This window comes from Castor canadensis, chromosome 3 (genome assembly GCF_047511655.1).
Source record: "Castor canadensis chromosome 3, mCasCan1.hap1v2, whole genome shotgun sequence".
Taxonomy (NCBI): domain Eukaryota; kingdom Metazoa; phylum Chordata; class Mammalia; order Rodentia; family Castoridae; genus Castor; species Castor canadensis.
The window spans coordinates 90360706-90383704 of record NC_133388.1 but is presented as its reverse complement, the minus strand read 5'-3'; the positions used below and the strand labels follow the sequence as shown (position 1 = coordinate 90383704).

Here is a 22999-nt window from a genome sequence, read left to right as displayed (position 1 = left end):
CAATGGAAGCTCAGAAGATAGGTTAACTTCCAGGACTGTGGATAAATAACATCACTAAAATATTTACTATTCATTTGCATGTTACAGTTCTTCCATGGATGAGAACAGTAAATCTCATTCTTTCAGTTAGAAAGCACAGTGCTGGCACCCACAAATTAGTCTTAAATGGTGGTAGTATAGCTTTAAAAAAAAATAAAACAAAAAAACTACCTTTTCGGGCTGGTGGAATGGCTCAAGGCCTTGAGTTCAATCCCCAGTTCCACAATTTTTAAAAAAAGGTCCCTTTTCAAAGACTGTCTAATGGTTTAAGGCATGCTCTTGCCACCATCTGTTACCTACCAGAAATTTAATCCTTAAATTTAAGCCCTTAATTTTATGTGAACATAAAATGTCAGTTTTTTGCCTGTTACAAGCAAAATTCTACAGAGATGGGTACCACAATGCAAGATTCCTCCACCCTATCATTCAGGGGTGCATCCTGGGAAATACAAGATATGTTTCCTGGTGATTCAAGACCAACTCAGCAGATACATGTTCTATCCACATCTTCAAGGGTTTTTTTAATTTGAGAAGTGACAAAATCAAAAGGTCAGATGCACAGAATAGAGGAAACAAGAAAAGTATGACCTATGCAAGTATTTATCTATACATTTTTCAATGAAATCCCTTATCCTAACCCATTACTCCTTTGTTATTTCAGTTTTAAACCTGCATCCAGGGCCTTGTGCATACTATGCACATGCTCTACCACTGAGCCTCTGTCACACACATGACTACCTTCTTTTTGGCCAATATTCTTCACCTTGCTTCGCTGCCACTGGCTGCCACTCTTGCAAAAGGTCTTCTTTAAAAAGAAAATGTTGCTTTTCTTACCGCTTTTTTTTGTTGTTGTTGTTGTCTTTTAAGGGTTGGAATAATTCAAAAATAGGTGACAAGAGAGGGCTGGCAGAGTAGCTCAAGTAGTCGAGCACCTGCCTAGCAAGCATAAGGCCCTGAGTTCAAACCCCAGTACCACTAAAAAAAAAAAAAAAAAAAGGGTAAAAAAAGAAAATAGTTGACTAGAACTTAACCACTCCTGGCCTTATGAAGTTGACCACAACTTTGGAACCTACTGAATGACCATGTGAAAGAAATTCCTAAGCAGAAGAGATTCTGTAATTAACAGAATATACTATCCAAATCACAAGTTCACTGTGCAGGATCTAGTGTGTCCCACAAAAGATGGAACCTCAGCTGATACTACGTTTACTAGGGATGCCCCAGCCCTGACTGAACCGACAAGCTCAGAACACGCAGATGACTGGTGATCTGTGGGTGCTGATGTGATGGCAGGGTGCTGCAGACACCGATGATGCAGCTGCCCTCGCTTGTGTCTGAGCTGCTCCATTATGTGCAGTCTTTAAAAGAAAATGACAGAGCTCTCAATCTCTGCTTAACGGCTCAGTCATTGAAAAGACTGGTCCACTACAACCGTCTTCATCACTTCAGGACTGCCCCTTTAAAAAAAATGAGCGCCTGCATTTGCACAACTGCTGCAAAGGCAGGGAAACTCCTGCGACAGTAGAGGCAGATAAATAGAGAAGGCGCGTCGGCTCCGAGGCAGGGGAGGGATCCTCTGCCAGAGAAGTTTACATAATCAGAGAGAGCCAGGGAGCTTGCAGACCTGTCAAGGCAGATGCAAGCTCGACTTCTCTCTCCCCGTATCTCTAACCACTCTTCCACAAGACGCACAGAAATTGCACCTAAAAGTGAGTAACAACGTGCACAGGCGCACCCCAGGCTTTCAAAAAAGAAGGGAAAAGACCCTAACCTCCCACTTCTGAGTCCGAAGTGTGGAGGGAGCCCCGGAGCCGGGGAGTTTTCCTTCCTCACAGACATCTACGCCACGCCCAGCAATGCAATGACAAGCTCTAAAAACTCCTGGGGGCCCTCGCAGCCGGGCGCCGTGCTGGTCCCCGGCCTCTCACAAAGGAGAATGGTTCAGTCCAGAGCATCACCCAGCACCTGATCCCTCCAAACCGAGGGGCGGGCATGGGGTACGAGAAGGGAGGAGGAGCTACCGAGACCATCCAAGGGCCTGCGCTTCGGTGGCGACTCTGGGAGCGGCACCGAGGAGCAGGCGAGAGCGGGAAGCCTACCTGAACAAGTCCTGGTGCTTCCTTCCCGGTCAGCGTTTCAACTCACCGTCTCAGAGAACAAGGCGCCTTCCGGCGGAGCATGGCCAGCCCTCGCCTCAATCTAGCTTGCTAGTAGTCCATGCTTTCTGGGTCCGCCCCCTTCGCGCCCTCCCGCCAATGGCAGGGCCGAAGCCCGGCCTCTCCAGCGGGGTAGGGTGAGCACCATCCAGGAAGTCTGTAGAGGTGGGAGGTCCTGAAAAGCTGAGAAGGGTACCTGGGTGGCCACAGATATGCCTGATTGAAAATAAAATCTGGCAGCCGCTCACCTCTGAAGGCTCAGCTCGCAGGTGGACTGTCTTCAGACATCTTTTTTTTTGGCTCCTGCCATTGGGGGCGCTCTAAACTAAAACAGCACTGAGTTACCTGTTTTGGGGAAGCCATCTTGGATCCGGCTGGTGCCTAGCGGGCGGGGACGGAAAGGCGTGCTTAAAGAATTGAAGCCCTTTTCGACGATGTGTCCCACGGTGTAGGTCCAGCCTCACACTCCTCCATATGGCGAGGCTGTTCCTCTGTCATGGTGAGGAACTCTGGACTAATGCTGGACGTGGTTACTGGTAACCACCGTCGCCTAACTGTAGGAGCGATACGGTGTTACCAAATCAAAGAAGCAAAAACCACTTTTTCGAATGACAGTGGGTCTAACCAGTTCCTAGGGGACCCTTTACAAGTACCTCACCCCTCAGAAAACCAGCACATATCAACACAGGCTATGTATCTATTCTACTTCTTTTGATTTTAGCAGCACGGAGTAAATATCCCATGTGTGTTGTTTTTTTTTTATTTTAGAGAGAGAAGGGTATATAAACCCAACTCTGTTTTTTGTTTGTTTTTTTGGTGGCACTGGGGCTTGAACTCAGGACCTCATGCTTGCTAGGCTTTGCTAGGCAGGCACTGTATCACTTGAGCCACTCCACCAGCTTTTTTTTTTTTAAAAAGGCCTAAAATTCAGTAGTTCCAAACTACTGGTGAATACAGAGTGGAAACCGTAGACTTAGGGAAATTATGTGTACAGAGGAGGACCATTAGGGGGCAGCCTTAGGAACACTGCCAGTCATTTTCTAATAACAGCATTTACACTGAAAGGGAGTAATTCCATGACAGGTGAAATTGCACTCAGTGGGAAAGATTTTCCTGCATTTCCTAATATAAAGCTCTACCGCTATGAAACTTTGCTACAAGAAGTGTTTAAATAAAAAAAAATCTCAGCATTCAGGATGCTGGGCAGGAGGACTGTGAGTTCCAGGCCAGCCTGGGCCACAAAGCAAAACTCTTGTCTCAAAAATTGGAGAACTCTCATGTGAACCGAGTCCTTCCAGATCATAAAAGGAATTTCCCAAGCAGTAACATAATTGCATGGTCACACATGACCAATTTTTATAAAAAGTCATGTAAGTCAGCATTTTATTAGAAGTGATAGACTTAATTAAATACATTTCCCTGTCTATTGGACAGAATCTGTTAGCCAAACTCTTCCTTAGCTACTGTTGCCATTATACTAAATTTGAGGTATTAGGATTTACCAGAATAAAGTGCTTATCTGTAAATGCATATACAGCTATGGTTTCTACAATGAGAGCCTGTTACAATTCTCATTATTGTCTGGTACAGAAAACAGAACCTGACAACAAAGGAACCCATCAGAGGCATTATAAAAATGGGAAAAGGAGTGCCTGACCCAATCATTCCTGCTACCTACAGTGATCTTTTGCTATAAATTGTATGATTTCCAGTGGTATTGGCTTCAAAAACCAATCAACACCCAGATTACTTCTTAACTAACATTCTGCACATGGAAGCAGGAGATGTTTCTATAATTCTCCATGACCACTTGACTCAGAACACAGGTCATGAATTTACAGATGTTTCTCTTTCATTTTACAAATGGCAAAATACCCAGCACAAAAGGTTATAAATGGGTTTGAATACTAGAACTGGATGTGGGATTTAGGATTTAAGAAAATATACATCATGCCTACAATCCTAGCTGCTTGGAAGGCTGAGATCAGAGGACTGCAGTTCAAGGCCAGCATGGACAAACAGTTCTCAAGACCCCATCTCCAAAATAACCAGAGCAAATGGACTAGAGGTGTGGCTCAAGTGGTAGAGCACTGGTATGCAAGCATGAAGCCCTGAGTTCAAACCTCAGTCCCACCAAAAAAAAGCATAAAGATATCAAAATATTTCCTTTTAATGGCTCTGAAAACAACTCTAGGCAGAATGCTATCTTTGACCAATGCTTTAAAGAATTTTTTCAATAATAAAGAAAATCTGAATAGAAACTAGTTTTATAATTTAGTTTTGTTCATGAGATGAGGAAGCAGACTAACTCTAAATTCAGCAACCTCAAATCCTTTTTGGAATGAGGTAGGATTTTAAAAAAACAAAAAAACATAAAATATTGTCCCAAATGTCTTTCAATGTCCTCTGGTATAGCGTTAACTTCACTACAAATACTAGCAGCAAAATACAGTATAAAATGAATCACAAGGAGGCTTCTTCTATATCTTTGATACAATACCCTAGAAGAAGAGTATCTACGTATGTTTGAAATATACTCATAAATGACACATGGAGTATGAGCAGTTTGGATACATGCATATATTTAATAATGAAACAATTCGTTAACAACAAAAGTTAGAAAAATTAATGAGACCTCAGTGCTGTGGAAGAAAATGACACATCCAGGAGAAAAAGATAGTAACTGACCCCAAAGGCTGTATGATGAGTGAAGCAGAGGTAAATTTGGCCAAGATAGTGTTATATACTCTGAAAAGAAGGGCTGGAGAAGTATCCACTTATTTAACTGCTTCATAGGAGACAGCCTTACTGTATGCTGCATAGAATGGAGGCAATGATCCCAAGAAAGGCAGGAGAGGAGATGAGCAATATTAAACCCAGTGTAAGCAGATAAAGAGACTGAGAATTATGAAGAGATGACTCTAAAGCCTTTTGTCTTCTCTAAAGTCTACGATAAATTTTAAGTTTTAAAGTACGTCACATCTAATGATCACATAATGAGTAGCCCTGGGCACTGTGAAGGAACGGTGGCGGGAGTGGTTTACAAAAATAGAGGGATGACATGGATCCTGCTCTCCTAGAGCTTACAACCAAATGAGGACACAGTTTCCACACATAAAACAACTACAAAACATATTTACATAGTACATACAAACAAATGTACATATGAATAGCCAACAGGGGAATGCTAAGGGATACTGTCTCAAAAATTGCTTAGAAGTCCCTAAGTCAGTCACTGAAGGTTTCCTAAAGGAAGTACTGTTGGACTTACGTCAGTAGAGAGCAGAGCATGTGCAAATGTACAGAAGTAGGAATAGATATGTTGTGTTCAGTAAGCAGATTGGCTTGATTAGAAAGTCCAAGTAGATATAGTTAAGAAGTAAGTGTGATCTAACAGTAGAGGTCAATTTAGTGAAAGACGCTGTCATGTTAGATCTGGTCTCTAAAACAAAATGAACAGGGAATGAATGTTTTCTTTAGGTAAAGATAAGTGGCCATAGGTCTAAGGCCAACTCCACTGCTCTCAAAAGTTTTGTAGTTACTCTAAGAGACACAGCAATGGGACAGTAGAGAAGCATTCAACTTCCTTGAGCAAGCAAAAGAAACTTCCTCCTGCAGATGCTCTTATGAAATGGCAGGTTGATCCCCAAAGGCAAGGAAGTAAATAACTCAATGAAATTCCTAGGCAGAGGATCTGTCATTCAAAGGCCAGCAAGCCAGATCCTGGTAATCTCAAGTGTTCAATCAGCGTGTCTTTGACCCTTCGTACTAATTCTTGGTGAGAAGCAGATTATATATGCTAATGAATTATTTATATTTGAACTATGGTGACAATCAACTTTGATCCTAACATTGCAGAACTTAAAATGAGATGAGAAGAGCTCTAATCTATATGGAATGCTCACGTCCCTGAAGAAGGACAGGTCAGTAAGGGCCCACATTCTCCCCTGGTCTTTTAGGTGGAAAGGCAAAACATCTTGAAAAGAGGCTGCTCTTAGCCAAAGCAAGTAAGACCTCTTTCTTTAAACCTATTGATCTGAACCTGTTCCAGGAAGAAAAAAGAGTTCAGGTCAGATGTTCAGCAGCAGCCAGAGTCAGACCCTATGTCACGAGAGTTCCGCTGAGAGGTGCTGGGTCCCACTGATGCTGAAATTGACTGTTGGGGCCCAATCTTGATGCCATTTGCCTGTAAAAGAAAAATAATTCCCACCTAAGTGCTAAAGTGAATGAGATAAAGGAGGGCAATAAAGGAGAAACCAACAGTTACATTCTAAAAACAGATATGACCTTGTCAGGTAACCATGTGACCTAGCTGAACTGTTGTGGAAGGATGAGATGAGTAGTTGCTGACTACAAGTTTTTGTGCCCATTTTAAGGCGTATTGCTATTCTTAATTTTCATAGCTATGTATAGAATTAAGATGTAATTAGTTAAGAATAACAGGAGGTAAAAAAGTAGAAGTATCATATTAGCATATTATTCTTTTTTGTTTTGTCCTAGAATTTGCTTATAGAAATAGCCCTCCAAAGCAATTAAGAATTACATCTCTCTTATGCTCTAGAATAGTAAGACACTGAGGCTAAGAAGGAAAAGTACCATATAGTATAAGTCTTTTAGATAACCAACTACAAATCTTTGTCACGTTCTGGATTTTAGACTTGAGCAAAAACAGAAAATGATGACAGGCTTCTATGTATGTACATTATAAACAAAACAAACAGCATGAATTGTAGGCAGAGCTGCAATTAGTGTGAATATTAGATGGGGAATGCTTACATTCTAGAGCTCTTCCACTTCCATTCAGAACAAAACAGAGTTAACTGCCAATCCCCTCCCCCTACCATTTCTCACCTCATTGTGGACATCAAATAAACCCTGCTGGATCTTCCTATATATTTCTTTGGCTGTGTCAATGAAGGCCTGAGGAGACATAAATAATTTACCAGTCTTAAGTTTAGGTACAGAAATGATGTAAACAGAACACAAATATTATTCTTATTTGAATTTCTAAGGTAAATTAGGAACCAGCAGAAGGGAGTAAAAATATAGAAGGCTTTGTAAAAGCCACTGAACATAGCTAAGCATGGTGGTACATATCTGTAATCCCAGCACTCCAGAGACTGAGTCAGGAGCATCAAGAGTTCAAGGCCAGCCTGCATTCCACAGCAAGACCCTGTCTTAAAACAAAAACAAGCACAAAAAAACAAAACAAAAAACCCAAAAGAGCACTTGAATATAGTTTCAAAAACAGAAAAGGAAAACTGGGTGTACTGGTGCATGCTTGTACCCTACTACTTCCAGCACTTGGAAGGCTAAGGCAGGAAGATCATGAGTCCAAGACCAGCTTGGGTTACACACAAGACCCCACATAAAAAAGTAAAAGAAAAGAACATTCTATGGCATTTTGAAATTGACCCAAGATGCTCCTACGACTCCTAGATTGGCAGCCTCTATAAAAAAACCAAATATACTCCCTTCTCTATTAGTGAAGAGATGGTGAGTACCATCTCTTCACAATTCATTAGATTCATCAACTAATATGACTTACAAGTTAGAGTGGTTTATCCACACTTACCAATTAATGTTACCCAAAACAAAAGTAAAATCTCAGGAATCAGGATAAAAAAAAAATGAGACAATTCCCTTAAAAGGGGGTATTTGATCACTATAACCACAATACATCCTTTCTTTATCCATGTCGTATAGGGGAAGAGAATTCTGAATAGAAGGACAAAGAAAATGTTGTAATCTCTGAAAAGCTGTCCCCACATTTTCCCAAATAGTACCTCTTCAACATTGCAGGCCGTTTTGGCTGAAGTTTCCATGAATATAAGTCCATGCTCCCGAGCAAAGGCCTCTCCTTCCTCTCTCTTCACATCCCTGCGGGATTCTAGGTCACTGTAAAAGATTAATTGGGAAGAAAACTACAAAAAAGATATCAAAGTGAAAGGGGAAATTCTAGTTGTTAAAAAAAACTCCACAGCAGCTTCAGTTGTGAGTTACTCCATGAAGAATGCAGATCCTCCATACACTCTTGCATAGGCTTACTGATATCTGCAGCCTTCTGGAAAATATTCTTCAGATTCAGGACAGCGGCTACACAGCTGAAGATAATACCTTACTCTATTAAAGAGAAAAGGGTTGGCTGGCAGTGTGGCTCAAGTGGCAGAGTGCCTGTATTGCAAGAATGAAGCTTTGAGTTCAAGCCTGAGTACCACTAAAACAAAAAAAAAAAAAATTAAAATAAAGGAGAAAAGGGCTTATAGAGGGTTAGGGCTAGGCAAGCTAAGCCCCATAGTCAATCAAAGCCTGTATACTACATTTCTTTTTCAAATGAGATCCAGGAGAACAAAGTAGAGATGATGAAGGGAAAACACTAGTTGCTATAAAATAGAAAAGTAATAGGATTTCCCATTCTGTAGTAATGAGCGTCTTCCTCTTCCTGGAATCAACACACAACAAGAGGGAGAGCCAGGAATGAAGAGAGCACTTGCCGTAGCTCTCACCAGTCTCATGTCTAGTTGTATAAAAGTGTCTTGGTACCAGGTATTAAGAGAAAGATATATGGATAAAACTAGGCAATTACGGAGAGAAAAAGACCCCAAGGACAGAGAAAGTGAATGAAGAGGCATGGAAAGAGTATGAAGGATAGAATAAAAAGAATAAGGTTGGACAAAAGAAATGGTCTCTAAACTGAAGAGAACACCCACAGAGTGGGAGAAAATATTTGCCAGCTACACATCAGACACAGGACTGGTAACTAGAATATATAGGGAACTCAAAAAACTAAATTCTCCCAAAATTAATGAACCAATAAAGAAATGGGCAAGTGAACTAAACAGAACTTTCTCAAAAGAAGAAATTCAAACAGCCAAAAAACACATGAAAAAATGCTCACCATCCCTAGTAATAAAGGAAATGCAAATTAACACCACACTAAGATTCCACCTCACCCCTGTTAGAATAGCCATCATCAGCAACACCACCAACAACAGGTGTTGGCGAGGATGCGGGGAAAAAGGAACCCTCTTACACTGTTGGTGGGAATGTAAACTAGTACAACCACTCTGGAAAAAATTTTGGAGGCTACTTAAAAAGCTGTACATTCATCTACCATTTGACCCAGCAATACCACTCTTGGGGATATACCCAAAAGACTGTGACACAGGTTACTCCAGAGGCACCTGCACATCCATGTTTATTGCAGCACTATTCACAATAGCCAAGTTATGGAAACAGCCAAGATGCCCCACCACTGACGAATGGATTAAGAAAATGTGGTATCTATACACAATGGAATTTTATGCAGCCATGAAGAAGAACGAAATGTTATCATTCGCTGGTAAATGGATGGAATTGGAGAACATCATTCTGAGTGAGGTTAGCCTGGCTCAAAAAACCAAAAATCGTATGTTCTCCCTCATATGTGGACATTAGATCAAGGGCAAACACAACAAGGGGATTGGACTATGAGCACATGATAAAAGCGAGAGCACACAAGGGAGGGGTGAGGATAGGTAAGACACCTAAAAAACTAGCTAGCATTTGTTGCCCTTAATGCAGAGAAACTAAAGCAGATACCTTAAAGCAACTGAGGCCAATAGGAAAAGGGGACCAGGAACTAGAGAAAAGGTTAGATCAAAAAGAATTAACCTAGAAGGTAACACACACGCACAGGAAATCAATGCGAGTCAATGCCCTGTATAGCTATCCTTATCTCAACCAGCAAAAACCCTTGTTCCTTCCTATTGTTGCTTATACTCTCTCTACAACAAAATTAGAGATAAGGGCAAAATAGTTTCTGCTGAGTATTGAGGGGTTAAGGTGGGTACGGGAGGGAGGGGAAGAAGGGAGGGGGCAGGGGGAAGGGGGGAGAAATGACCCAGACATTGTATGCACATATGAATATAATAAAAAAAGAAAAAAAAAGAATAAGGTTGGAAATTTTCATTTGGAAAGTTTCCAGTTTTTCAACCATGAAAAAAAATCAGAGTAAGTCTATAAACAACAAGTCCACAAAGTTTCCATTTATTACACAAGAGCTATGTGAAGACCTAGGATGAGTGATCTAGCTATCTAAATGCAAACACTCCCACACTGGTATCCCTAAGCACAGACGCTCCAAGCTCCGGGGTCCTCCATTTGTACATTCTTCATTTCCTATTGATATAAAAAGCGCCTCAAACTGAACACACCGAAATGGAACTCTTCCCTCCTCCCCAACCTGGGTCTTCCCAGGCTTCCACATCTCAGTAAACAAACGGCACAAGACAAAACAGGTGCTGACTGATACCTTTCCTCCCTCACTCCAAACCCCCAATCCGTCCCTAAGTAAGGCACTTCTAAAATATGCACTGAGTCGGCCTTCTCTCTCTTCAGGACACTATCATACTCCAGGCCACCATTCTCGTGACCTGAACTACTGGGATAATTAGGATCCTATTTCAACCTTTGTTCTCCTCCAAGATGATCTTTTAAAATCTGATGAAGCCACCAGTCTGCTTAAAACTCTTAAACGTGGGACTTGGGGGTCCCACATTTAAGTGGTAGAGCAGTTGCCTAGCATTCATGAGGTCTTGGATCAATCCCCAGCACCACAAAACAAAAATAAAAACAAAAAAACCACAAAAACTACCACCACCACAAAAACCCTCTTAAATACTTCCACTATGTTTAGAATAAAGCCAAAACTTTACTCAGGCCTGTGAGGTGCTATGAAATCTGGCCCCTGTCTACTTTTCCACCCTCATCTTGCATCATTTATTCCCTCTTCATTCAGTTCAACCATACTGAGTTTCCTTCAGTACAAAAACTTACAAGACAAAATAAAAAAACAAGGTCATGAAAGTAAAAAGGGGACTATGAGGGAGATGGAAAGGGAAGAGAAGAAGGGGAGAGCAATAGGTTGAATATGATCAAAGTACATTATATGCATGCAAGGAAATGTCACATATGTACAATTTATTATGTGCCAATTAAAAAAAACACTTGCCAAGCTTCTTCTGAGTACAAAGTTTTCCTATGTGATACCTCTTTTTCAAATCTTTGCCGAGCAGGTTTTTGCCCATCCTTCAGATCCCAATTTAGTGTCACTCCTAATCAAAAATAGGTAGTTTTACAAGCATGAAGCCCAGTTCCACAAAAAAATACAAAAAGGTACGCTGTTAACCTTTTTCCCCTTCGCTGCATATATCACAATTTCTAATTAGATACAAATCACTTTTTATATAAATGATTTAATACTTATATATGTTCCCACTAGATTACATGCTCCATAAGAGCAGAGACATGACTTTTTTTTTCACTTTGAAAACTCAGGGGTCTGGCACAGTGTCTGGCTTGCAAGTTTTTAAAAAATCAGTTGAACCAATAAATGAATTAGCCTGTGGCCACAATTCTAAAATGGCATACCACTACAAACTTATAAGGGCGCCACAACTATTTTATATTTTGAGGGAAATACAGCAACACTCAACATCACAATACCACATGAATTACAAAATTAAGAGAGTGCAGTGTCAACATCAGATCATTATAGATTCTGTTCAATATCATCCTATCTTTGTGAAGCTGTCATCTCAGCTATGCAGGAAGCATAAATAGGAGGGTAGAGGCCCAGGCCAGTCCAGGCATAAAATAAGATCCAATTTGAAAAATGAGGCAAAACGGCTGAGAGTGTGGCTAAAGTGGTAGACTACCTGCATGCCAAATGCAATACCGAGTTCAAACCCCAGCACCACCAATAAAAAAGAATGAGATGAGCCTGGTTTGGTGGTACACTCCTGTAATACCAGGTACTCAGGAAGCAGAAGTAGGACTGTAGTTTGAGGCCAGACCAGGCAAAGCTAGCGAGATTCAATCTCAAATCAAACTAAAGCCAGGCGACAGTGGCTCATGACTATAATCCTAGCTACTCAGAAGGCAGAGATCAGGAGGATCGCAGTTTGAGGCCAGCCCAGGGAAATAGTTTCCAAGACCCTATCTCAAAAAAATCCTTCAAAAAAAAAGGGGGGGCTGCTGGAGTGGGCTCAAGGTGTAGGGCCTGAGTTCAAACCCCAGCACCACAAAAATAAAATAAAACAAACTAAAAACAAAAGGTCTGAGGGTATGGCTCAAGTGGTAGAGCTTCAGGCCCTGGGTTCAATCCCTAGTACCACAAAAATAAATAAATAAATAAATAAATAAAATTTGGTTTTTAATTTTTCAAACAGTTACTAAGTTGTTACAAAATATCTATGTTATGTTATTTAGATCTAACTACTTAATAAAACTGTTAAATATTTCTTTTGCCTTATGGATGCAAAAAAAATGTACTGAGAATAACAAGTGTTGACAAGGATTTGAAAAAACAGTATGGTGGTCCCTCAAAAAAATTAAAACAGAGTCATCATATGATCCAAAAATCCTGCTTCTAGATGTACCCAAAAGAATTCAAAGCTGGGACTTGAACACATAGGTCTTTGTACTAATTTTCCTAACAGCCAAAGGGTGGCAGCAACCCAAGGACAGATACAATTGAGTATTTCCTTCATCCTTAAAAATGAAGGAAATTTTGATACATGCTATAATATGAATAAGCTTTGAAGATACTATGCTAAGTAAAATAAGTCCATCAAAAAAGCACAAATACATGATTCCACTTATATAAGGTACCTAGAGTAGTCACATTCATAGAGAAATTAGAATGATGTTGCCAGGGACTGAAGAAGGGGTGTTGAATAGGTACAGAGTTTGTCTGAGCAGATGAAAAATGTTCTGGAAATGTGTGGTGGCAATGGTTGCAAAATAATGTGAATATACCCCATCCCATAGAACTATACACTTAAAATAGTTAAAATGGTAGATTTTTATGTATGTATATTTCACCACAATGCAATTTTTTTTATCGAGACATTAAGAGCATAAACTAAGAAAGTCTGGGGACCAAGGAATTAAATGTCCATAGAGTACCTTAGGGGATTCCTGGTATCATTTATGAAGATCATAGTTTACCTCTTATTCCCAATCAGCATGATAACCATGTTGGAGCTGGAGTGCTGGCGGGCATCCTCTAACCACGAGGTCAGGTGGTTGAAGGTTTCACGCCTATAGCAGAGAAGTGTTGGAAAAGGAGAAACTTGTATGTACACAAAACTGTATTGCAGAGGCCATCCCAAGTGAGCAACCTGACTAGAGCCAGTACACGGAGAAGAAAGCTCTGGAGAAAGTGGGAAGAGTTCCCCTTGCACACTGGAGCTGGCTCACCTGGTAATGTCATACACCAGCAGTGCTCCGGCTGCTCCCCTGTAGTAGGAACGGGTGATAGAACGGAAGGATTCTTGCCCAGCCTTTCCCATGAACATGGCAATAAAAAATACCAATAAAACTACGTTATTTCCAGAGGAGTGACTTGATCGTGTCACCCTAACACCAACAGGGTTAACTAAAGAAAGAATTTTTGTTAGCAGAATTGGTGAAAGGAAACATGCCTGCTGAGAAGCCCAGGAGGGAAGTCAATGAGATTGCAATTGCTATCTTAGTCTTCCTCATGAAGACTGAAGGCCATTCCTTTTTAAGACAGGCTTTTGTTCTGTTGGAACAAGAAAAATCTCTCTTCCCTTCTACACATGGCTACAGCAAGCTGCAATGCACAAGCCTGCCAATTTTAACACATGTGCACAGGCACACGCACACACACACTCGAGGTGAGCCTCTGAAACAACCCATCTTCAGCCTTCACTGTTAATTATTACTTTCTGCACTGATAACCAAATGACACTGAGCAATGACATCCATCAAATTGCTGGATGTTTAACATCTCTAGATCCCAGCCACACAATGCTGGTAGCCTCCCACAGTAAGCATAACATCAGATACCTTTGCATACATTTCTCAACCTAGACAAGAACTGGAAATGGGGTTGGAAACTTGGGGTATGCCATATGTTCAAACCCAAATGGGATGTCAAATCTGTCACATTACTCTTCCTGTTCTTGCTCCTTTATTTATAAAAGTGAATGATCTTAGAATGCCGATCCTTATCAGATGAAGTTTCATGTCAGTGGATCAATGTAGAAAATCAGCACATGCTAATTGACCTTCAGTGTTACTCGGATAATGGCAGGACTACATGGATGTCTCTTGCTGAGATCCTGTCATGGGAAATAGAAATAAGGAGCAGGGAAAGATGCTGGGGGATCAGGACAATTTTCTGAGGGAGAAAAGCCTATTCATGCCCTAATCTCATTTCTAATCAAGCCAAAATACTGCCTTTTTTATAAGTGAGCCATTTTTTAATCCCCTTATGCTTATACCTTCTTTTTTTGCTAGGATGGGGTTTGAACTCAGGCCTTAATATTTGCAAAGTAAGCACTCTACCATCTAAGTCACACTTCCAGCCCATTTTGCTCTGATTATTTTAGAGATGGGGGTCTCATGAACTATCTGCCTGGGCTGACCTCAAACCTTGGTCCTCCCAGTCTTAGCCTCCCAAGTAGCTAGAATTACAGGTATGAGCTTTTGTTTTTCTTTAGGGGAAGCAAAAGTGTCTTTTAAATGCCCTGTGCATTCAATGTCTCATTAGTAAAGCTTTTACATTTTTGAAATAATTTATCCTCACAGTCTTACATAGAAGTTGGGAAGTAAGACAGGAGACAGACAGGAGAACTAAGCTGAGGACATGAGAAGATAAAGGGCTTTTTTGTAATCTAATACCAATAATAGTAATGATGGTAATAATAATACAACTACAATATTTTAAACTATTTTTTGACATACCAGTGGGTGAGGAACCAAAAGGGACAATTAAATATGTCTTATTTATTTCTCTTAGCCCTGAGACAAAGATTACCGTTATTAATCCTCTTTGCAAATAGGGAAAATGAGGCTCAAAGGGGCAAGTTCAGTAACTGGTCAAAAAAATCACAAAGTAGCCAGGTCTGTGGCTCATGCCTGTGATCCTAGTTATAGAGGATGCAGAGATCAGGAGGATTACAGTTTGAGGCCAGCAAGGGCAAAAAGGTTTGTGAGACCCCATCTTAACCAACAGAAAGCTGGGCATGGTGGTACATGCCTGTCATCCCAGTCATGCTGAAAGGAAAACAAATAGAAGGATCATGTTTCTGGTCAGCCTAGGCATAAATGTGAGACCCTATTAAAAAATGGCTAGCTGCGTGCCAGTGGCTCACGCCTATAATCCTAGCTACTCAGGAGGCAGAGATCAGGAGGATTGAGATTTGAAGTCAGCCTGGGCAAATAGTTCATGACACCCTATCTTAAAAAAACCCATCACAAAAAAAGGGCTGGTGGGGTGGCACAAGGTGTTCAAACCCCAGTACTGCAAAAAAACCCACTAAAGTAAAATAGGTAGTAGTGTGACTCAAGTGACAGATTGCCTGCCTCGCAGGCGCAAAGCAAAGCTCTGATTTCAAACCCCAGTACTTACCCCCCCAAAAAATCCTAGGTAGTGCTAATTTAAACTGAACATCTTAGTGTTTTTCCTGGCCCTAAAGTTATTCCTCTTAGCCATCATAGCAAATAATTTAAATCAGGATTTTATTGAGGAGAGTTCCAGTCCACTAACTCTAAGGTTACTTTTCAAATACATAAGATTCTCTCTATATAAGAATCATGCATGCACATATGAATAATAAAAGAAAAATGAAAAAAAAAACATGCAATACCAGAAAAAAAAAAAAAGAATCATGCAAATGTTTTAATGAATTATGTAATTTTTTGAATGTTGGAATCTGAAAAGAAAAATAATTTAAAGTCTATTTTTGGTAATACTAATAATACTTAAAGATTAAAAAATACTTTTGCCCTCTAATAGCTCACTTAAAATTTATATTCATTCCCCAGTAGTTCTATGTCTTACGTTATTTGGGTCCTATTTTGCTTTTATTTCATACTTTTTCTCCTCTTCTGCTATCAGTGAAAGTCTTCCTCCTTGTGGGGCGTGGTACATCACGCCAGCACTCAGAAGGCTGAGGCAGGAAGATGGGAAGTTTTTGTGCCAGTAAACTGAAAAGACAATTTAGGCTAATCTGCATCAGTCTCAGGTATCCTTGTCTAGCCCCAATAAAAAATTTGAAGCAGCTACAGTCATGGTTTAATTGGTGGCATACCACTTGCCTGGCAAAATACAAGGCTGAGTTCAAACACCAGCACTATCAATGAATAAATAAAAATTAAAATAAAAAAAATCTGAAGCAGCAAATAACTAAGAAAGTGCTTTAATTAAAAAAGAATGCATAGCTTTCTAATTTCTCCCAAGTGGGAGCATCCAATTAAACTTTTATGAAATACAGTTTGAAATATCAACTCCTAGAAACTCAGATATACTCTTTACCTAAGAATCGATATGTATTCCAAAATAAAATTCAAATTAATTTGAGATTAATCTGTTTTATATTCACTACAGTGCAATGTTTCTTCATTAGCATGGCTGAAAATGAATATATATGTATACATAAATATACACATGCACATAAACAAAAGAGAAAAAGCAGCTGGGCACCAGTGGCTCTTGTCTGTAATACTACTTACTTGGGAGACTGAGATAGGGAGGATGTGGTTCAAGGCTAGTGCAGGCAAATAGTTCCAGAGACTCCATCTCCAAAATAACCCATCCAAAATGCACTGGAAGTGTGGCTCAAGCAGTAGAGTGTCTGCTTTGCAAGTGCAAAGCTCTGAGTTCAAACCCCAGTCCCACCAAAAAAATAAAATAAAAAAAAAGATAAAAAGCAACTTGGTTCTCTAAATTCTTATCAATATCAGAACAGTGACAATATAAAACATTGGATAACCTTATTTCTTCAAAATACCCAGTATGGAGCTCAACATTAGAGGGCCAGGACAAAAGGCCCTATGTTTAACCACCAACACAAATAAAATAAAACATCCACCACAGTAATCCCTAAACATTTTCATGTAGGATGGCTTTAGCAGTAAGTGAGGAGATGGGTCAGTAAAGTGGGAAGTCAAGGTGAGTAAACAATGGGCAAAAGATCAGGATGACAAGGTAGAAATGATCAGACTTATTCAGAAAGCGGCAAACAAGAGAGATAGGACAATGTGGATACGGATCTCCTAACATTTTCAAAATAAACAGAAACCCAATATTGTGAAAACTGTTTTTTTATGATTCAGCAAAGACTAATCTAATCTCAAAACAGGAAAGAAATGAATGTAGGCCATTTAGATAGTCAAAGTCACATAGTTCTCTTTTTTTGGTGAACTTGGGGCTTCATACTTGCAAAGCAGGCACTCTACCTTCTGAACTATACCTCCAGGGCTGAAGGTTATTTTGGAGATAGTGTCTTGAGAACTGTTTCTCCAGACTGGCCTGGGCAGACCTTGGTCCTCCCAATCTCAGCCTCCCAAGTAGCTAGGATTACAGCTATGAGTCACCAGAGCCTGGCCAACCACATAATTCTTAAGGATCCCATACACACAGTAGTAGCTCTCAACTTTCTTACTTCATGATCCAAGTGCTCTCATATGTGCACTTAAGGGAAAAAAGAAACAAGCCAGCAAGCCAACACACAGCCATGACTGTACTATTAATTGGCACCTGGCATCAAAACATTCATTTTTGGAAATGGTAGAGGTTTATGTTAAAGAGGTAGAATCTAGCTTATACCAGTCTTCATACTCAAAGGATTCACTCTTGGTCACAGCCACAGAATTTATGCTGTGGCCTCTTTAGGGGGCCAAACCTCCCTTTATGGGAAATATAAAAATCAGAGGATAATAAAAGGTAAATTAAAATACCTAATTAGGGATAATAGTGACAAAGAACCTGAGTCCCAACAATGAAAGAAGGGAATGTGTGGCAGCAATTTAAAAAACACATGAGGTTAACCTTGGTAACAGATATAGAGTAAAATTTCTTAGGCTTTATTGGGGACAGGGGGAAGCTAAAAGCAAAAACTGGCCAAATAAAGCACATCTGGAAGTTACTGTGGTTCCTGACTAGAGTTAAACACTGTTAAGAGATATGAAGTGATTCATGTTCCTATATTTAGGGCAACCTACTACAGTGATAAAAAATGTGATCAGAGGGAACACGACCAACAAACATGCAAGAAAATATCCTCCTGGCAAAAAGCACCTAATTCATCAGTGCATCCAAAAGGGGTAAGAAACTTGGAGAACACCAGAAAAGAACTCTGTCAAAAACGCCCTAGAGCAGCAAACTTAAGACAGACACCTGTGTGTGGTGGGGCACAGGAGAAGGCACACAGGGGAGAGAGAGAGAAATGAGGAGAAAAGGAGAAATAGAATAAAGGAAAATAACTTGTATACTCCTTGTAGATACGATGGCTATAACCCTTAGTTCTGAGAAACAGAATCAAGTAAGAAATAGAAAAATAAAGAATTAAACAGAAGAGGTATGTAGGGGGAAAAAAAGAACAAAAACAAGAAGAGATTTTAGCTAAATATTAGGAACTGTTTTCTAGCTCCCTTTTGAAATTTTCTGTTGTTGTTTTGTTTTTGGTGGAACTGGGGTTTGAACTCAGGGCTTTGCACCTGCAAACCAGGCACTTTACCACTTGAGCCACACCTCCAGTCAATTTTGCTCTGGTTATTTTGGAAATGGGGGTCTCACGAACTATTTGCCCAGGCTGGCCTCCAACCATAATCCTCCTGATCTCAACCTCCCAAGTAGCTAGGATTATAGGTTTGAGCCACTAGCGCCTAGCTGTCTAGCTCCCTTTAACTATAAAAGAGACTAAGATATTTTTCTCGGGGTGGGGGAACGCATAACTCAAATGAGATAATACACATGAAAGCAATTTATCTGGATGAAGCAAAATGATGTAATTAAGCCAAGCTAAACTCTGATAGTACTGTGTTTATCAAATTTTAAAATATGCACAACTTTTGACACAGAATTTCCATTTCTGGGCAGGTATTCCATAGAAATTTTCAAGCATTTGCATAAAGACATAGTAAATAAGAATGCTCAATAGAGATTTGCAATGGTGAAAAATTAGAAATAACCTAAATTTCCATCCATGGGTAGAGGGTTAAATAAATAAATATAGTATATTCTATGACTATGCAGTGGTTAAAAGAAATGAAGTTGATGTGTACATGTCATTATACAAAAGTCTCCAAAATATGAAGATAAGGAAATAAAAAAAAAAAATCCCATTTCAATGCACAGAAAAAGTGAAGACACATACATGGAATCATTAACAGTGGATTCCTGAGGCAAAGTAGCAAGGAAAGTTGAGAGGATGAAGGGGTTTATGTGTTTAAAAGGGAAATTCACATTTTACTCTGAAACTTATTTTATTTTATTTTTTATTATAAAGTAATATATTACCTAGGTCATTTAAAACAAAAGATGCAGGAAGATGGCATTCAATTTTTCTTTTTTGAGACAAAGTCTCTCTATATAACCTGGGCTGGCCTTGAATTCATGATTCTCCTGCCTCTGCCTCCTGATACTAGGGTCACAGGCATGCACCACCATGCCCAGCTGCATCAGTGTCCACTGTTATATTTGGACCTTGATCAGGAATTAAATTATTTTGTCCTCTCTTACCGTATCCCAGATTTGCAGTTTAATTTGTTTTCCATCAATGTTGACCATACGAGCTCCAAACTCCACGCCTGTCAGTGAAGACCAAGAGGAAGAATGTGAGTCACATGACCACCAGACATGTTGAGTGGGAGGCTCAAGCTTTTTCTCAGTGTGTTACAACTCTTCCTTTGTCTGTACTCAGTACACTAAGCCCAGTACTGTTGCTCATTTGCTCCAATTACTTCTGTGTTCCTTTACATTTCTTCATTTTTTTCTAAAATTAAAAACTTGTGTTCTAGGAAAATGGGGGTACAGCTTGATGGCAGAGCACTTGCCTTACATGTATGGAGCCATTGGTTTGATCCCTATTGATCCCTACAACTAACAAAAACAAGTGTTCTAGGTGATAATGCCCTAATGGATGCGCCAAAACACAGATATGGGATTAAAATTAATTTGGGAAATCAAAAAGGGCCAGAGGTATGTGTGTAGCAAGCATGTAGCCCTGGTCAGGCCTGCAAACAAAAACAAAACAAAACAAAACTCCTATTCAAAGAAAGCAATTAAAAAGGTGAGCAACTTCTTAGCAATGTTGGTTAACACTTAAATTTGACTAAGTAACATTTAATTTTATAACTTCCTCAAAAAACTTCTAAAATTTTTGAAAATATTTCCTGGCATTGTCTCAGAGTACACTCTAGTTATCTGTATGAAACAGCATTTCTTTTCTTGTAATTCTAGAACTTCTAAGAAAAGAGCTCTTATAAAAAAAAAAAAAGGTCTTTAAGAACAATGATACATCTCAGATCATCAATAATTCCAAAATTCTTTGGAAAACAGCCTCCCTCATATGAACTGGCAATCTGAATAAGGTTTTTGGTTTATCTAGAATTCTTCTTCTCTCAAGGTAATGTCAGACCAAAACTTTAAAAACAGTCACTTACATTATAAATGCTATCATAAGTCAGACAATTTGTTCTATTTTCTGTTTTCATACAGTACTTTGCAGATAGCATAAAAAGTCAGATTTTCAGAAAAAAATCACTGATTTAGAGACCTCAGAGTTACTGAACTATTCAGTAGCTCTAACATAGATATGAACCATGTATCTGGAATATCTCTATGGTGCTACACTCAATAGAAAATTTGTAAGAATTGCTTTGTACTGCTCCAGTGCTTCATCAATTATCAAAAGGTAGGGCTGACAGAATGGCTCATGTGGTAGAGTACTTGCCTAGCAAGAACGAATCCCTGAGTTCAATCTCCAGTACCACCAAAATAATAATAATAATAATAATAATAATAATAATAATAATAAAAAAAAGGTAGCTACTGAAAAAAGTCACAAATTTTTTATTTTTTTCTTACTTTCTGAACAATAGGAATGGAATTTCAGTGGGTAAGAATCTAAAAAATAACTTTTGTCTATGCAGTTTCTTATATTTTGCACATATTTTCTATTCACCTGCCTTGTCATGGTACAGAGAACTGAACTGAGAAAAAACACAAGCTCTATTGGATTGTGGGGGAAACACTTGACTTATCATTTCACTCCTACCCTTTAAAACTTGCTATTTGCTCCCTGTTACCCTCGTGTATTTCAAAATTTGGTACCTAATTTTTTCTCTAGCTTTATTTCTTGCTGCTCTCCACTTCAAAGCCCATACTCCAGCTATATTAAATTATTTTCAATTTTCAAAAAGTGACTGAACCTCTGCCATCCCAGAGCCCTCTTGCTCTGATCATCTTCTTCCTCTCTAAATTCTGTGCCTAATTAACTCCTGCTCTTCATGTCCAGCCTCTCCTGCCCTTTTGCAATAGAAAGTTTCCTGTTAGTATTTGACTCCAGCCCTGCCTCCTTCACTGGAAGCCTACAAGCTACTGGAGGGCAGGTATAATGTCTTGCTAAGCATGGGATGATTAGTTTCTCTCATAGCCTAGGTACTTACTTAATGTTCATTGAACAAAATATTTTCTGGTTGATGCTATCCTCTAAATCCTTTTTTAACCTCACCAATTATTTGGCTTTGAATAAATCAGGAACAGAGGAAGCTTTAGCTTTCTATACAGGTAGAACTGGAAGTAGCAATATTGTTAAGAATGGGGATCTGGGGTTTTATTTAAAAACTGCATTCCGGAGGTGAGAAAACTAGTTTTACATATATGGTTTACTTGGGCTGGCTTTATGGACTTGAAAGCCCCTGCAGTCCATGCCTTATTACTGAGATGTTAATACTTTCCCCAATCATCAGTAGGTTTTTGGAATCCTATCACACCTTTTTTCTTTTTCACCTGCCTTTTCACTTTAAGGCTAGAATGGCTCTTCAACTGCCACATATGTACATACATACATACACACACACACGAAAATCCACGTATTTGTGCTTACTTTGCAAAACATGTGTGAGTTGCTACTGATTTATCACAAACCACAGATGAGTCATTGAATAAGTAGTCATGCTTTCATGGGATTTGGCATAAATATACAAGTTGCATTTGAAGGAAAAAAAAAAAATCTTACGGGGGCTGGTGAAGTGGATCAAGTGGTATAGCGTTTGCCTAGCAAGCGTGAGGCCCTGAGTTCAAACCCAAGTACCGCCAAAAAAGAAAAAGATCCTAAAGCAATTAGTTGTTATCGTACATTCATCTCTAAAGTTATCCTTCAATTATTTATGGGAGATTGGTTAGTTACTTTTCATTTAACATGACTTGGCTAAAGTAGTGTAGTTACTTTTTCTGCGAACATCGCTAGTCAGGTTCCTCTTCTAGAACAAGTAAATATGCTTACCTATTGTAAGGTCGTGAACAGGCTGGAACCGCTTGTCCGTAAACTGCAGGAGGAGACATGACTTCCCCACACCTGGAAGAGGAGCAAGTGCATCCCACCCGGCGCGCGGCCACAGCGCTTCGCGGCTTGAAGACTCCCGCACCCCGGACTAAGAAAGGGGAGCCCAGAGCCCCGCCCCCGGCTGCCGCCCCGCCCCCGCCAACTAAGTCAGCCCCGCCCCCGCGACCCGATTTGGGAGCTTCGGAACCCCGCCCCAGCCTTGACTGTCCACCCGCGGGTTACCTGTGTCTCCGATGATGATGTACTTGAAGAGATAAGCATAAGTCATGGTCCTGGTTCCTCTGTACTCCGGGTCCTCCTGCTTTCTGCAGCCACTTACCTCCGACCTCTTAGCTACTCAATCTACCGATCTCCTTATTTTCTCCCCCTCCCCCCCTTATCCAGCCCCTCTAGCCCAGACCGCGTCTCTATTGCTCTCCCCAGAAACCCTCCCTTGATCCG

The 22999-nt window shown here is 40.0% G+C and overlaps 2 protein-coding genes across 6 annotated transcripts in view; both read right to left on the bottom strand.

Annotated features, from left to right (window-relative positions):
- The window catches only part of Chd8 (chromodomain helicase DNA binding protein 8), a 59204-nt gene extending 56920 nt beyond the window's left edge, over positions 1–2284 (bottom strand). For 3 of the 5 annotated variants that reach the window (XM_020170585.2, XM_074068413.1, XM_074068412.1), the window contains exon 1: positions 2139–2284. The gene's annotated coding sequence lies outside the window, so the exon portion shown is untranslated. The remainder of the gene's footprint in view (positions 1–2138) is intronic. The other 2 variants (XM_020170586.2, XM_074068411.1) reach the window with 2 other exon arrangements.
- A 2476-nt stretch (positions 2285–4760) lies between these two features.
- On the bottom strand, positions 4761–22947 carry Rab2b (RAB2B, member RAS oncogene family). The gene is made up of 8 exons (XM_020170592.2): positions 22781–22947; positions 22499–22570; positions 19732–19799; positions 13440–13522; positions 13188–13280; positions 7982–8093; positions 7047–7115; positions 4761–6381 (listed from the first exon to the last, which is right to left on the bottom strand). Exons 1-8 carry the CDS (start codon positions 22824–22826, stop codon positions 6274–6276), a joined length of 651 nt encoding a protein of 216 aa, XP_020026181.1. The 5' UTR covers positions 22827–22947; the 3' UTR covers positions 4761–6273.
- Positions 22948–22999: the final 52 nt, after the last annotated feature.